This window comes from Glandiceps talaboti, chromosome 7 (genome assembly GCF_964340395.1).
Source record: "Glandiceps talaboti chromosome 7, keGlaTala1.1, whole genome shotgun sequence".
In the NCBI taxonomy this organism is placed as follows: Eukaryota; Metazoa; Hemichordata; class Enteropneusta; family Spengelidae; genus Glandiceps; species Glandiceps talaboti.
In genome coordinates, this window is record NC_135555.1 from 6,505,164 (window position 1) to 6,521,513 (window position 16,350).

Here is a 16,350-nt window from a genome sequence, read left to right on the forward strand (position 1 = left end):
ATATGATATATCACTACCATGCAAGCATGTAGTGTACAATAACGCTCACTCTTCCCCATTCATAGATTTTCAAGAATATTTGGTGGGGACGGACATTTGATTAACTTGTAAACACACACACACACACACACACACACACACACACACACACACACACACACGTACGTACGTACCATCATCTTAGGAGAAAAACGACAGAATTGGACAGAGTAAGCACTCGATATATATTTTAGCATCACGTTATGATGCTTATAATCCCATGAAAGTACATAATTTGGGAGATATCCAATAAGCTTACAACTGATGAGAAACACAAAAGATAGTTTCGAAACATCCCTAATCACTTTATGCGAATTGGAAAAGGAATTGTGATAGCTTTCATTGTGATCATTTAATAAAAAATAAGCCGCTATTTATCGGACACGTCGATATACAAGGTACAAGGTATATCGACATTACAAACAACGTGAGCGGAATCCCCCCCCCCCATATACACTCACACACCCACACCCACACACTGCCAACAGCGTGAGCACTTTTGGCAAGTGAGATTCTTCTATGCAATTTTTATATTTCGGTCTTAGGCAACATAAACCGTTATTAGTCTTATACGTTACGTTACTTAAGTACAAACCATTAATAATGGTCAACATTAACTTTTACAAAGACAATGTAAAAATAGCAGGGGCAATACATTTACAAAATGTAGTAGTGAGGTGGTGTGCATTTTGACATCGGGTCAACCTATTTTGAATTTTACTAAATGATGATATACGTTGTCAATAGACTGGGCATATTTAAAATAGTTTACATGGGATGGTATATGGAAAGGTGTTTATACTAACACAAAGAAATAGAGAGAGAGGGCCACCGGTCAACAGACAGACAGACAGACAGACAGACAGACAGACAGACAGACAGACAGACAGACAGACAGACAGACAGGAGGGTATGTTCCTATATTGGTATTACAATTATTATGGCAATTCACATAGATACACGTCATGTGTTTATGTTCACCTCACTGCATACCAACACAAACATTCCAGGTATATACAATATGTAACATTTCTAAGTACTTGTAAAAAGAAACTGTATGATATCAACCATAAGTTTGGAATTTTAGCGAGTAAATTTATTTGGCTTGTTCACTGCATATATTGTTTCTTTTATCTCTAATAATATTACAACCCATTGAATAAAAATGAAAACTTTTAATCGGAAATCGACATGTACTACCATGAAGTTGATTTATTGAAACTATTGTCAGTTTTCGAGTGATCAATTAAAAAGCTGCCGACACATTACAACTAGTTCGTCGTCGATATTATGACAGACAGATTGCCAAATGAAATCAAAGAATATTTTCGAGTGAATGGTCATTTTTTTTTTACAAATGTTGTATTAGAAATTCAGAATTGGGGTCATCATATTGGATATTTGAGTGAAATATGTTTTAGACTTCCACAGCTACTATGATGGGAACTATTGCAGACGATACAACTATAAAGTCACTAGAAATCATGAAGTATTTGGTGTCATTCTGCTCCAAATGTCAAAGATACTGTAACACAGGAGGTGACACTTTCTTTCTGCTTGGGGTAACTTGACTAATACCACGGTTCGACCATAGACACTATGGTTGGATCAATGTGCTTAATCTGGTTTGAAGGAGGACATTGTGGGTGTATATTGAAAACAAGAGATGCGGATGGAGTGGCAGAATGAATATTATCAAGTCATCACCACAAAAGGAGCCATGGTGTTAGCAGGGCATGCAACTCGGTGCTAACACGCCTCGTTGTTTTACCTATACAAATATAGAATTTTGACAAGTCCAGTAAGAACTGCGTTTGTATGATCACAGAATAGGGGCAGACGTGTGTCATCGGTAAGTCTTCTGATTCAACTGAAAGTTATCTTGTGATTGGTCCATCACTGTAAACACTGACATTGACAGTAGTAGTCCTTACAATTACAACTGCATAAATTTGGCTGTCTGGTTCATCACTCCAAGTCACGAAGAACAATATTGAGCTTGAACAGTTTTTATATCAAATACATAAAAATCCACCTTCAAAAATGTTTTGAAGTTGATATCTCGTCAAAACACATTAGTCTGCTCGTTGAAACAAATATGAAAATTGTTTGAAAATGTTCCAAAGTTTATTAAAACCCTTGTTATTGTTACCATCATTATCATAAGCATTCCCGAAACCATTCTTTTTAATGATTTCAGAAAAGGTTTCGATTGAAACCTTCGGAATACGGGTTCTCCTTTCATCATTGAAGTCTACGTGGTAAAATCCAAACCTAAGTGAATACCCAGAATCCCATTCGAAATCGTCCATAAGTGAACTGGCCGTGTATCCTCTCACGTCTACGTCATCGATTACGTAAGCTATAATGGTAAAAAACATGAAATATGTTAATTATTTATGCGGTTTGAATTCTACAATTTGGCAGGTTTTTTAAACCCGTTGTTTTGAACGATGTCTCTAAACAAAGCCGCGGATGACTTTGGTTTTCTTGATCGATTGGGATCGTTGAAATCAACAAAGTGCAGACCAAATCGCATCTTGTAACCATCCGCCCACTCAAAGTTGTCCATCAATGACCATGCTGTGTACCCTTGTACGTTGACACCATCCACCTTCCTAGCTGAAATATTAAATATAACAAAATTTTCACCACATTTTGAACGACAACAACCTACCGGTGCATGGCGTATAATATATATGAATTTAGTTTAGTTTTAGTGTCACTTTTAACATTTTTATTTGGATGAGAGTGGCCTACAGCAACGGTATGGTTGTGATAGAATGAACGTACAGATGTATTACATTTTGCATACGTGTTAAGTAAAAATTACGATGTAGTGATAAAATAAAGCATTTATTTTACAACAGCTTCAAGCACAGGTAGAATATGTTAGCGGTCAAAATATTGTGAAAATAAATGAAATGAAATTAGTAATAATGCGTGAAGAGAGTTGCTAGGTTACCAAGCATGACGTCACATTGCTTCATATGAGTGCACTTGATGACCTATGACCTTGAAATTAAACAGAAAAAGAAATTGACAATATTTACATTAATGTTATGCAGTTAGTTTTCATCAGACATGGAATACAATTGTGCAATATGTACATAAATTATCGTTGAAAAAAATTACAGAGTGGTGCATTATGACGTCATTGGTTGTGTAATGTATGAGATAATTAGCATAAGACAATTACTGACAAACTGGTAGTTTCAGTATTGATGACGAGAGAGTTCATGATTTTGACGATTTCATTGTAGGACGGGGATTGAAAGTACTAAGACTACAATTCAGTTAGACTGTTGAAAGTCGCTTGTACTGCTATTTTATATTCCAAGAAAATTCAGATTTCCTAGTACCTCATTACAACTTGTAATTGCAATCATTTTGATGATCATAAATACATATTAGCACAAGCATCTGTCGACATTTAAAATTCAATATGTTCGAGATGGCGTGTAGTTTATGACATAACTATGTAAATTCGTTGATGTGTAATCTCGGCCTGGTATATAATGATAACTATAATAGTATTCTTTGATGTACATGTATAATGATGGTAGAAATCAGTGGTTTAATACAGCAGCAAGACAACGCAGTATAGTTATGCACAACTATAGAATACACCGAATACGATGAGAACATTATACTATTACTATATAATGCATACACTCAGCACACATGATAGACTATATGTACCAGCTATCTTCAAACCATGAATTCATAAGAGCACGCACGCACGCACGTACGTAGACACAGACACAGACAGACACAGACAGACAGACAGACAGACAGACCGTCAGACAGACAGACATACATACATACATACATACATACATACATACATACATACATACATACATACATACATACATACATACATACATACATACATACATACATACATACATACATACATACCATCATGCACCACCACACCCCGTCAATAATAACGCTAATAAACACTATACCAGTCTCCCATTAACACGATTTCTTATGTAAGATTTGAAGGGGAAACACTCAGTCAGATGAGCGATGGAAAGTGAAGGATCAAGTACTAAGAATGAATGAGATGGTGTTTACCTTTTAAGACTTCGTTGATATGGGCTGTCAGGTATTTACTTCTCCACGTGTCCTCCAGAACCATCTCTCCTGTATCTTTCTCAGCAATTCCATTTTCTGTGATATAGATGGGTGGGTTACCGTACTGATCTTTAACCCAGTTTAAGACTTCGCGAAGACCCCACGGCACTGGTCTCATCCAAGGAACGTCGCACTTTGGCCAACTATCGTCCAACGATATAGATATATCTTGATCTTCCAAGTATCCAGCCGGTAGAGAAGCCGATTCTCTATTTCTGATTTTTTCTGCTGTATAGTAGTTGACACCTAGGAAATCTGCTGTGCCACGAATCAACCGAATTTCCTCTTCATTGAAAGTAGGTAGCCTAGATGACGTCAGACACTGACTTCGACTCTTTGTCAGTATCTGTTTCTTCATTACTTCTGGGTAATCTCCGATAAAGATGGGATGAGCGAACCAGCCTGCGTGGAATTGCATATATCGGTCCGCTGCATCTATATCTTCTTCATCGTCTGAGGCTGGCTCGCCCCAGAAGATAACCAAAGTAATACCGACAAATCCTTTCTGTGTGTTCCGATATTTTGAATTGTAGGTGTGCCAAGCCTTGGAATGTGCTTTCAACATATTGTGACCAACTCTATAGATAGAGCTGCCTTGATGCTGCACACCAGGAGCATGAATACCCAATTCATAACCCATCTTGGATGAAATGAGGGGTTCGTTCAAAGTTATCCACATCTTGACTCTATCACCGAAAGTCTTAAAACAGAGGTCTGCAAAGTCGTTGAAGTAAACCGCCACGATATCGTTTTCCCAGCCTCCCATGTCTTCAAGAGCTTGAGGCAGATCCCAATGATACAGCGTTACCATCGGTTGAATATTGGCTTCAACTAATGCATCGATAAGGCGTTGGTAGTAGTCAATACCAGCCTGATTTACACGAGCAGTTGTTCCATCCGGGAGAATTCTTGGCCAAGACAACGAAAATCTATAGTGTGTGACGCTAAGATTTTTCAACAGCGCAACATCCTCTTCAATTTTATGATAACTATCACAGGCCACATCGCCATTATGATCTCCATAAACGCGCCCTTCTTGGTGACTGAAGGTATCCCAAATACTTTGCCCCTTTCCATCCTCGTTCCAGGCCCCTTCGATTTGGTATGAGGATGTAGCTACAGCCCATGTAAAATTATCTGGAAAGTTGTCGTAGAGAATTCTATCACGGGTGGGAACTTCAAACTCTTTGTATACGAAACCGCCAAAAACTTCTGGATCGGAGTCAGCCGCCATGGCAATGAGAGGACCAAAGACCAAAATTGAGAAAACCACAGTCAATGCTAACGACGTTGTCGGCGTTTTCAACCTAAAACACAAACACAAGCTTTTGTTAATTCATATTAATCTGATAGTGTTTAAAGAATTATCCAAAAATTCTTACTGATATCCATATAGTTGTTAGTTACTAGGTTTTTTCACTAATAACTTGTATCTTTCACTTCCTCCGCCAATTCATCTATACAGACGGTACCTGACGATAAATATACCATGCGAGGTCGCCCTCTATCGTCAGCTATTGTCCATGTATTATAGATGTTTAAACATCAATTGCCATATTTTTTATCTGAATATGTTAAAGTTCTAGCTAGAATGACGGACCAGGATGAATTAGCGAATTTAATTGGAAAAGATATTATTTTCTCTACTTCTTTTGGGCATCTTCAATCGACTGAAAGTCTGGATAATGTTCCATACGGAGTATAGACCCATATCCTAACATAACCACCTGAGGATAATATAACAGTTCCAAGAGAGGTTTTAGAATTTATACCTTTCTTCTATAGTCCATTCTACTAGTAAGTACAAAATATATTTTAACTCACAAACATTGACGGTGAAAATAACCGAGTATATGCTACCTGAACACTCCACCACACTCACATACGTGTATAACAACAAATTAAGAAAACCCTACTTCAGTACCAGACATACATAACCGTAAACCTCTATGCCCAGACATGTGACCTTTAGCCACTGATATCAGACATATAACCTTTGACATCTCTCGTATCATATAAATCCATAAATATATTTTCCCATGAAAATCAATCAGTGTACGATGATGAGATAAGTTTCAACAACAAAAGTTACTCCGTTTGATAAATATAAATAAGCAGCAGTTCTTAGATTACCGTCGAAAATAAACTTTAACTATACCCAAAAAATATGAAACATAAAATGTTCTTATACTTTGAACTGTAGTCTATAGAAAATATTATATAACAATATCAATTCAAAGTACTGCAAGGGAAATCGTAACCCTGGCCAAACAAAGAATATAAGCCACATCACCACATGTTACAATGCAAAGTGAACAATTATAAAATTCTCAAAATCCACCAGCGTGATAACAGTTACAAGCCATAATTATCAAAGTCAACACGTGGCAAAAAAGTTAACCACCAATTCACAGACTGAGGTATGGAAATTCACACCTATATAATCAACAGCTAGTTTTATACCACATTAACGCTGTAGTTTTCTGTGTTCTATCGCGTGACACCTTCAATAGAAAATATTATTGGTCAACGTGACTCAACAATTAGTCATTTGTGTCAGTGCTTATAGTGGCACATTCAGTAGGATAACTGAGGCCCCATGTTCTGCTGAAATCAGAAAAAAAACCCACTAAAACGTACATATTTAGGAGCAATTACTCACTAGCATTATTGACGTCGAAGCAGCCTAAAAGGGGTGTTCAGTATATGCAAATAGGACAGCGTGGACGTGGCGTTTTTGCGATTTTTTTGGTAATCAATATGTTACGGCACTGCGTCATGTTTTATTCCAAATATCTGTTCCACTGAAGTTAGTTCTACTATAGTTGCTTGACATAATATTCAACTTGATTTAGCCGTTAGAATACTATGTGAGGATAGATCGATATAAAACAGTACTGACCACCAAGAACCATAACGTTAGAACCTTTGCCAATTTGCGATTCTGTTTTGGTGATCTTCAAAATCACTGCACTATGTCATTATGGACAATAAAAATACATTTCTAAATGAGATTTATTAATATAACCATCGGGTAACGACTAACAACATATACGTGGATGATTACAACCATGTTATCTTAGACAGACCTCGAACTTGCTAAGAAGGTAGGGTATACATGTTACAGAGATTCTAAACAGCTACCTCGTGTACAGCAGTTTATATAGTAGTAATAAATCAGTTACCTGGTGTACAACATATTATGTGAGTGCTAATGCAGCTACCTGTAACAGGTTACAGCAGGTTACAGAGGTGCCAAAACAGCTATCAAGTATACAACAAGTTACATACGAGGGATGCCAAAATAGCTAGCATAGTAGCAAGACAGTGTACAAGGTTGTATGAGCGCTAAAACAATTACCTGGTATACAACATGTTGGAGGAGAACTGAAACAACTATCAGGTTGTGTACAACAGGTTACATGGATGCTAAAACCACAGGAACTCGAATCAATCTGTATGATTTGGGGGAAAATGTATAGTGATTATTCATTATACATTTTTTTTAAATCATGCACATTGATTCGAGTGCCTGTGGTTAAAACAGCTTTCAGAGGTAATGCAATGTCATGACTAAAGACTCCCCTGGGCACAGTTCCTGATATGGCCTGCGGTAATATCACAACAACGCACACCCATTTACCGTTTAATTACAGTGCCACTGCACTGATGCGTCGGTGAATCCATCTTATACTTGAACAGTTACCAACACCGCCAAAACATGCGAATCCCACCCAGAAATTTCTCAAATCAAGAAATATAGTATGTAGTGTGAACAAATATTATGTGTATTTTAGAGTACATGAAATCACGCCATGTGTTTATATAGGACGATAACGAAGATGTAGAACAAACAACGTTCAAAAAGAAAGGTCCAAAGTGCTACCTATAATACTCAATTCTCCAGGTTACTGCAATACAACAAACCCCTAGTTTCATACAAGTCGTAGCTCCCAACACAGCCACAATTTAAACACTGATTTCTACCATTTTCCTCATGCGTGTCCTCACCACAAAACGGTCAATGCTTTTCAATACATACCAATTCATCGTTATTAACATCATTACATCAGTCTTGTCGAACTAAAATTACACTACTGTATCGTTCTTGGTCAACACGCCATTAGTTCCTGAAATTTCGCAGGGAAACCCACTTCATTCATGACGATGCAACGTCAATACACACTTCAATTCAGTTAATATTTAGATGTATTCGCAATATTGCCGTGATATTCATAGCACACAATTGTTATCGGCCGCATAAGCTACTTACGGTGTGACAGCAGTGCCAACAGCCCAGAGATTTTTCTTGTTGTACTAACACCAGCTGTCCCAGAGGTTAAAGGTCATATTTTAAAACATCAATCGGTAATATCAGAAAACACACACGAGTTTTAAGCTGTTTTGTGAAATTATACCTTAATTTGCATATCAAGAATAGAAAGTTACCAATTATACATACAAAATACTTGGATTGATGCGTCATAGACACACCATTAAAAATATGATAACAGTATACTAAAAACTATATTAAAGTGTACAGTCGGAAATTTCAGGCACAATTTTCAAGTTGGTTTTGGAACAAAAGTTCAATTCGATACAGTAATGATTTATCAACACATACGAATACTATTATTATGTCATTCTTTACTTCATCTTTGTTCGGAAAAGGTACTATATTATCGGTCAACTGCATTATTGACTGATTTTGATACGTTATCGGTAATTCATACGACAATATTGAGTCCATACATTATCCGTTGGTTACTACGTATAATTTTGTAACAGGGGCCTTTCACCGAGAAGTTCAACGATCCGACTAGATTTCAATATAGATGTAAATCTCAATTCGCTGACTGTGTATCGTCCACCATGCGTAGTCCCTGTAGTATAAAACATATCTTGAAACTGTTGACGTTTCGTTTTTTGTAGAATTTCACATGATTGTAAAACTACTTTTATTTTTCAAAAAATAGAACTGATAAATAGTATTCCTACCTAAGATATATACAGTCTAGCAGACAGTGTATGTTGAATTCAATTATTCCGAGTTCGCATTTCAGGCCATCGACCAGCAATACGGAATATAAACACAGAAATAGGAGAACTGCATACTTATTATTAGTCTAAGAAGGGAATGAATAAAAAAAGCATTCAAAGCATGTCTTGTGAAACGAAATCTGAGTAGGAATATTTTATAAATATACATTCATATTGCAAGCTGTCTGAGGTGCTATCGATTTCTGGTCGAAATCAGCTTTCTGCAGCAGTAGATAGTTGAGTGCCGGAAACGTTACACGGAATGTATTGCTGTCTGAAGGGGTGGGGGGGGGGGGTTATTCAGGTAACAAAGAGATGCTCCTATAGTATACGTAATTCAAGAGATGTCTGCCTTTATTATATGTATGTTGGTGCATTAGTGGACACATGATAGAATGAAAATACTAGTACGTTTATACATATGTTAGTTTTTAGAAGATATTATTCAACCTGAAATGAAGTCACTGTGATTTTAAAAGTTCATCATTTATATATTGTTTTGTTGTATATGCCTGCCGCGATCGAAATATTGAAGAGGGGTAGACGTGATTGGATTTCTTCTTAAGCAATTATAACAAGTCGAAAACCTGTTCAACAAGCAGTTTATATTTAAAACTGAAAGACAGCGAAAAGAAACAAAAATCTGATCAATGCGAACTTTTAAAAACAAAGTCAAGTGAATGTTAACATTGGCTTTTGTAATAATGTTAGGATATACTAGTATAATACTAAGTCTAGAGATTTTATGAGATACGACGTTGATGGCGTTTTTTCTTGACATGGTTCCAAATACAAATCTCTCTTTTAAAAGGGAACATTATTGTGTGTAAATACTTGTAGCACTGAGCTTATTTGATAGTAGGTGATCATGACAAGTGGAAATTCAAAAAATGAATACACGGGGGAGGGACAGGGCCTAGGGGCAGGGGTTAACTTATATTGAGATGGTGTACATACAATGAGAAAATTTCAAGCAATAAGTGGGTCAGTGACAGTTAAGTTGGTCACTGACCCCCAACTGTAATGTCTTACTTCTATTTACGTTTATGATATCAAATATAGGAAATACTGATTTTGTCATCATATATAATATACCCCCCCCCCTCTACAAGCAATGGCAATGTCTCCTCACAATATGGTTTCATCGTTCTGTGGTTGCAATTACATATACGTTCATGTAGTTTCCGTAAAGTGTTTTTAAAGGTATAAAATCAAATAATTTTTTTTAGATTGATTAGGAATATGACACTGATCTATTGCCACGTGTGTACGTAGAAGATACAAGCAGGGGCCATGCCAACACGAGATACATGAATTTGATTTCAAAATCAAATCCAATATTAACTGCTTGAAGTTCTTTCTTATGTGGTTTATACTTTCTGTCTCCTTATGTTCCATCCTTAATTCTATATCACGAGTGATTATGTGATTAAGCAATACATAATATAAACCGTTTTAATCAACCAATAAGAATCAGTTTACTTTAATACACTAACCCTGTGCCCCAACTAGTATCAATATCAATCATATTGAGGCCTTTCACTTCCGCATTTATTTTTTACAATGACACCTAAACTATAACCACAATGTAAGCTTACCATTTATCACACACATGGCATTTTTATTTTTCATATTTTTTAAGATTTGAAACCAAGATTTATTTTGAAAATATTATTGATTTAAGTTTAAATATTTGATCACATCTGGGGTCACTGGCTGATGAATCAAAAGTAATCACGACCTTGTCACGCTATAAACCACTGTAAGTGCCATACACTACGATTTTAACCGGGAATAACACCGGCACATTAATATTCTAATGTACTGTGTAATATATAATCGATGTCTGTACATACGCAGTGGTGTTCATTTCAATCAGCTATTGGCATATTGCAGTTCATTTAATTATATATGTAAATCGGTTTTAGTTTGTTATTAGATGAAGCTATGTAAATTGACTTGTCTCCCCTCTCTCTATAGATTTGTATGATCACACTCTCAGTGCATGGCAATACGTGACCTTCATATGAACTCACGATGCGAACAGGCAATGTATGCGTTCTCAGAGCATTCCACTGTTTTGCCTCATCATCAGCTGAGTTTCCATCTACTCGCTGAATGGGCTTCACGGAGATCTCTCAGTGATGTCTCGACGTCGACTCACAAAAGCACTGTGTAGACGAGCAACGCTTGGTGCCAGCACGCAATACAACGCTAATTTTCCAATGTCTTCCTCATCATAGTAATCACTTCGTACGATTCGTCAAAATCGGCATGGACTGCACAGCGCTTGGTTGCTTAAAGACTCTGGTAGGTGCGTTTACTAAACCCTGGTCAACACCGCCATCACAACGTCCACGAATTAAGTATTCGCCGCTTACACAGACTTGTTGGTATGGGGCAAGACTTAATTTTACTCCTCTCATCCCCCAGCAAAATTACTCAACAGTGGCAATACAGCCCGTGTCTGAACAGCCACGAACCCTGGAGGACAACCCACTTCCTAATAGAAAAGCCTCGTCGCAGTCACCGTGTCCTCAACGAGACAATTGTCATCCTTACAGAAAACCAACAATAAAGCCGGCTGAAGTAACATCACAAGAAAGCCCACGTACATACAGAAGAATTGTAGTTCGACCTCGCAGGTCCTCGCGCAGTAGACATTTAAAGGTCCACTTTGCCGAACAGGCCCCAGAGCAGAAATACTTAGAAGCTTGCTTCCCACAACCAGAAATCGACCCAGAGTATCTACAAAACGTACAAAACCAGAGAGTCTGTTTAGAGCGAATTGCAGTATCTGATTTGACCATTCTAGGGACTGTACGTGTAGCCAATATCTCGTACCATAAGGTTGTAAAGGTACGATTTACCGCTAATCAATGGAAGAACCAGTACGACATCTCGGCGTGCTACGTACAAGGATCGTGTGATGGACCGACCGACAGGTTCGCATTCGGTATTACTCCTCCACGATTCTTTGGTGTCGGTGACCAAATCGAGTTAGCCATCTACTATGAAGTTGATGGGGTAACCTATTGGGATAATAACAATGGAGATAATTATGTCTTAGAGTGCTACACAAAGACTAACCATCCTCCGAAAATAGACACACTGTGGACACACTTCGCATAGATGTGATATCGGTGTCAAGGTCAAAGTCAATGCCATAGGTACGTCAATGCATTATATTAGTGATACATCTGTGCTTTTCTCTTGTATGACCCATAGTTCCTCTATCACTAGACGATGTGTAGTCACGTTACAAGTTTTGTAAGTTGCATGGGTGATGCGTATATACAGGTACTAGTAGATGGGTAGGGAGGTATCATTGGTAAGTTTGGGTGCATGCATGCATTATTTAGGTTGATAGCTTTATACAGGTTACTAATTATGTAAGTAGCAAACTTAAAGGTGAGTATGTCGCTGTAGGTATTCGAATATGGTAGTTTCATATTGTATCCCTCTATGGTGAAGCTATGATAATCATATAACATGAAGGGAAATGCTTCCAGGTATAAACTATCTGTTGTTTACATACACGCATGAAGATATTACATAATTTATGTGTTATTAAACAAGATGTTTACTTGACAGTTTTTATATTAACGTTTAGAAGGAATAGAAAAATGGATATCAAGTCTGTGATTTCGTTGTTACAATCATTATTATTATTATTGTTATCGATGCTTATGACGTATCTTCCATAATCAATTTAATTAACGCTGGGGATTTCAGGTGTAAAGACGATAATAAGATCTTGTATCAAATTAGTTAAAGCAAAAACTACTAGAGTGACACAAATGAAATTATGACGAAAATAATTAAATATCAAATTGTGACTGTATCCACCCCGACTGGATTCCGTACCACACGATACGTTTGAGTGGCCAAGCCGTAAAGAAATGCATAACATAACATAACATGACATGACATGACATAACATGACATAACATAACATGACATGACATGACATGACATGACATGACATGACATGGCATGACATGACATGACATGACATAACATAAAATAACATAACATAACATAACATAACATAACATAACATAACATAACATAACATAAAATAACATAATATAACATAACATAACATAGCAGTACATAACATAACAGTACATAACATCATACTGAAATATAACGTAACGTAACATGCCACAGCACAACACAACTCAACGTAAATTAACCAACATATCTACATTCATTCCTTTGTTGTCATGGAAATAACATTGGTGACTTGTTGAAGGATAACAAAGTATGTTGGAAGGATGTTGAACAATGTCCATAGTGCTAGGAAGAAAAAAACTCGTAATATCGACTCAAGTTCTGAGTCGGACTAACCGAGAGAAAATAGTTGGTAAATTTATACAATCGTCGTCGTCGTCGTCTCGTCATCGTCAACATCACACCACCACCACCACCACCACCACCACCGCCGCCGCCGCCGCCCCCACCACCACCACCACCACCACCACCACCACCCTCCTGCTCCTCCTCCCCTCCTCCTCCTCCTCCTCATCATCATCATCATCACCATCATCATCATCATCATCATCATCATCATCATCATCATCATCATCATATCATCATCATCATCATCATCATCATCATCATCATCATCATCATCATCATCATCATCATCATCAAATTCATTCCTGGAAAGTTTCAGAAATGATACGGCTCATATGCTCGAATGAACTCAAATGCAAATATTGCGCAATCAAGAATCCATGCTTTACCTATTTGCATATCATTAGCACACATGTCCTCTGTTGACCCCATAGCCTATTTTTGAATATTTCCTATGGGAAAGGACAAAATGCTTAGTGTCAGTTTTTGGCATTATTCCAACCCCAGTGGCAGATATATTTGTTCCAATATATCATACAGCTGATCTAATATCAATTATTATATGTGATGAAAGCAAACGAGACATTTTCTAACCACAAAATGTTGTGTAGAATGGTTCCATGGCACTCAATCATCATCCCAAGATCACATTTGCTAAGTCTGACTGAGGGACCAACGACTCTATTCTGGTTCTTTATATGTATATTAACGGAAAGTGGTTTCGAACAGCTCCCCTGCTGCCTTTCCTAATTTTTGTCCGTGACTCCCCCCACGGTCGTATACTATGACGGCCCCCTAAACCCACTGCGAAACGTCACGTAGTGCAAATATATGTATGTAGGTGGATAAAGTCACTGATAAAAACAAACCAGAAACGATGGACTCTGTTACATAAATGATATATTTGTCAAGATTGACGGCGTCATACCGTGTCGTCGAACTTTGCATGTGGTGCTCTGTACAGATGACCTTTCACCCAACCAGATACAAGATAGTGACGTCATTTACGATTGTATAGGCTCCGTGATGCGAACTCTTTTTGCACATGATATATATATATATATATATATATATATATATATATATATATATATAATATATATATATATATGTATATATAAACAACATGTCCACGGCAACAGTCGCAAACAATACACAAAGAGTCAATGCTTCTATTTCGAAACTTTCATTCATGGGAAACATGGAATTTCTCCTTGAGCGGACAACAAACACAACCATGTACACGCAATGACAACTTCACCCAATGAAAGAGTCATGGTAGCGTGTTGCTCGTCTAGACAAATTGTGCAAAATTACCTTCACAGTTAGAAAATGAAAACAAATTGTAAACTTAACAATTGTAATTTTTCATTCAATGTATTAGGAAATACCAAAGCTGCAGCTGTGTACTAATTGGCATAGCTCAAAGTGTGACCTCAAAGACTAGATGGGCACGCTACAAATATTGTCTACACCGAGATCAACATCTCTGCCCCGCTATAATATCCCTAAGATCTTTAACACAAATGTTTCTCCCTTCATTTCTGTGAGACCCTGTACGCTCATCACACCACAACTTACAATTGCTTCAACGCCACCAGCGATTTGACTGGATATGTTTTCATAATATATATGGTACCACATTGGTAGTGGTGGGATGCCAAAGTCACAAAATAGTGCAAAAATAGATAATACAACTAGTTACAATAAAATGCAACCCCTCCTCATTCTATTTCCCTAAATATGACCCACCCCAAAAAATCTGACACCCGTCCGTCCTTCCCCCACCTACTGATAAGAGTTTTTATGGTGTAGCTCAGATCACTAAAACATATTTTAGTGGTCTGAGGGTGTAGGGAGAGATTCACGTCTGAGACCATCGACATATTGAAACCCCCCTTTACGAACAGAAACTCCACCTAGATCTTCCTAGCATACCGTACTTTCTGATGTACAGTGTTGCCTTGAAGGTCAGAGTGACCGAGACAAGAAAACGTCACAAGTCACATGAGAAATGACGTCATTGAACTAGCCTACGCTCGAGAGACGATTACTGTGTCCTAACGTTAGGCCAACAAATATCAATAATGCGTGTAATAATAGCCTCGTTCCGAGTCACGCTTAGATCACGTGGTTTACATTCATCGTCGCAAACCACGGCCTCTTTTACGACACCGTCGAAACGTGCTGTATTTCGAAGTGTAGCGGAAGAAATAACAGCTCTGGTTTGCGAGAATGTTTACATGAAAGTTATAAGTTGTCTATCGTTCGATAATATTGAACGTCTGCAATAATGATAATAAAAGACAATATTCGAAGTGAGCTACATCTTTAAATGATTCAGAACATAAATATGTATTTCTAGAGAACATTGTCATTACAACCTCCCTTTTTTCGCGTGTTCCCCACTTCCCTTTATTTGATGAGGACTCCAGAAATGCTTATCATTCACAACCACCAGCCAGAAATTCGTTTTGATTCCTACAAGTATATAACATTGTGCTTGCCAAGCAGATCTGATGACTTACATATTGCCGGGTGTACGTTGACATCTGTTTTCCGTGACTCTGAACACACCAGTCTTTCAAATCACATTCTATGGGAAAAATACTAGTACCGTATGCTGAAGGACAGAAAGAAAGCCGTATTAACAGAGTGTATGTATGTGGGTCACTGCTATGAATGTCATGACATAAATCTTGCGAACATTCTGGAGCAATGATCCGGGGTCAATATTGTAAATAGACTCACCACACTCGTGAC

The 16,350-nt window shown here is 37.5% G+C and overlaps 2 protein-coding genes across 6 annotated transcripts in view; one reads left to right on the forward strand and one right to left on the reverse strand.

Moving 5' to 3' along the window:
- Positions 1–1,128: 1,128 nt before the first annotated feature.
- LOC144437666 (cytosolic beta-glucosidase-like) lies at positions 1,129–16,287 on the reverse strand. Of its 5 annotated transcripts, XM_078126667.1 has the most exons (4): positions 16,116–16,287; positions 11,262–12,257; positions 4,126–5,492; positions 1,129–2,401 (listed from the first exon to the last, which is right to left on the reverse strand). In XM_078126667.1, exons 3-4 carry the CDS (start codon positions 5,417–5,419, stop codon positions 2,115–2,117), a joined length of 1,581 nt encoding a protein of 526 aa, XP_077982793.1. In that variant the 5' UTR covers positions 5,420–5,492; positions 11,262–12,257; positions 16,116–16,287; the 3' UTR covers positions 1,129–2,114. The 5 variants fall into 5 exon arrangements, with proteins under 5 accessions (XP_077982793.1, XP_077982795.1, XP_077982794.1 ...); XM_078126669.1 differs by lacking the exons at positions 11,262–12,257; positions 16,116–16,287 and adding an exon at positions 9,184–9,272; XM_078126668.1 differs by lacking the exons at positions 11,262–12,257; positions 16,116–16,287 and adding an exon at positions 8,459–9,147.
- The window catches only part of LOC144437667 (glycogen-binding subunit 76A-like), a 34,176-nt gene continuing 29,102 nt past the window's right edge, over positions 11,277–16,350 (forward strand). Inside the window, exon 1 of the mRNA XM_078126671.1 lies at positions 11,277–12,395. Coding sequence (XP_077982797.1) covers positions 11,500–12,357 — 858 coding nt within the window. The 5' untranslated portion in view covers positions 11,277–11,499 and the 3' untranslated portion in view covers positions 12,358–12,395. The remainder of the gene's footprint in view (positions 12,396–16,350) is intronic.

Bases quoted from the DNA above. Each gene is read 5' to 3' on its own strand.
- LOC144437666 (XM_078126665.1), bottom strand. From the start codon at position 8,250: ATGATGTTAATAACGATGAATTG. The intron at 5,493-8,227 runs GTATGTATTGAA...TTTGTGTTTTAG, and splicing joins ATGTTAATAACGATGAATTG to GTTGAAAACGCCGACAACGT. The intron at 2,402-4,125 runs GTAAACACCATC...TTACCATTATAG, and splicing joins TATCAACGAAGTCTTAAAAG to CTTACGTAATCGATGACGTA.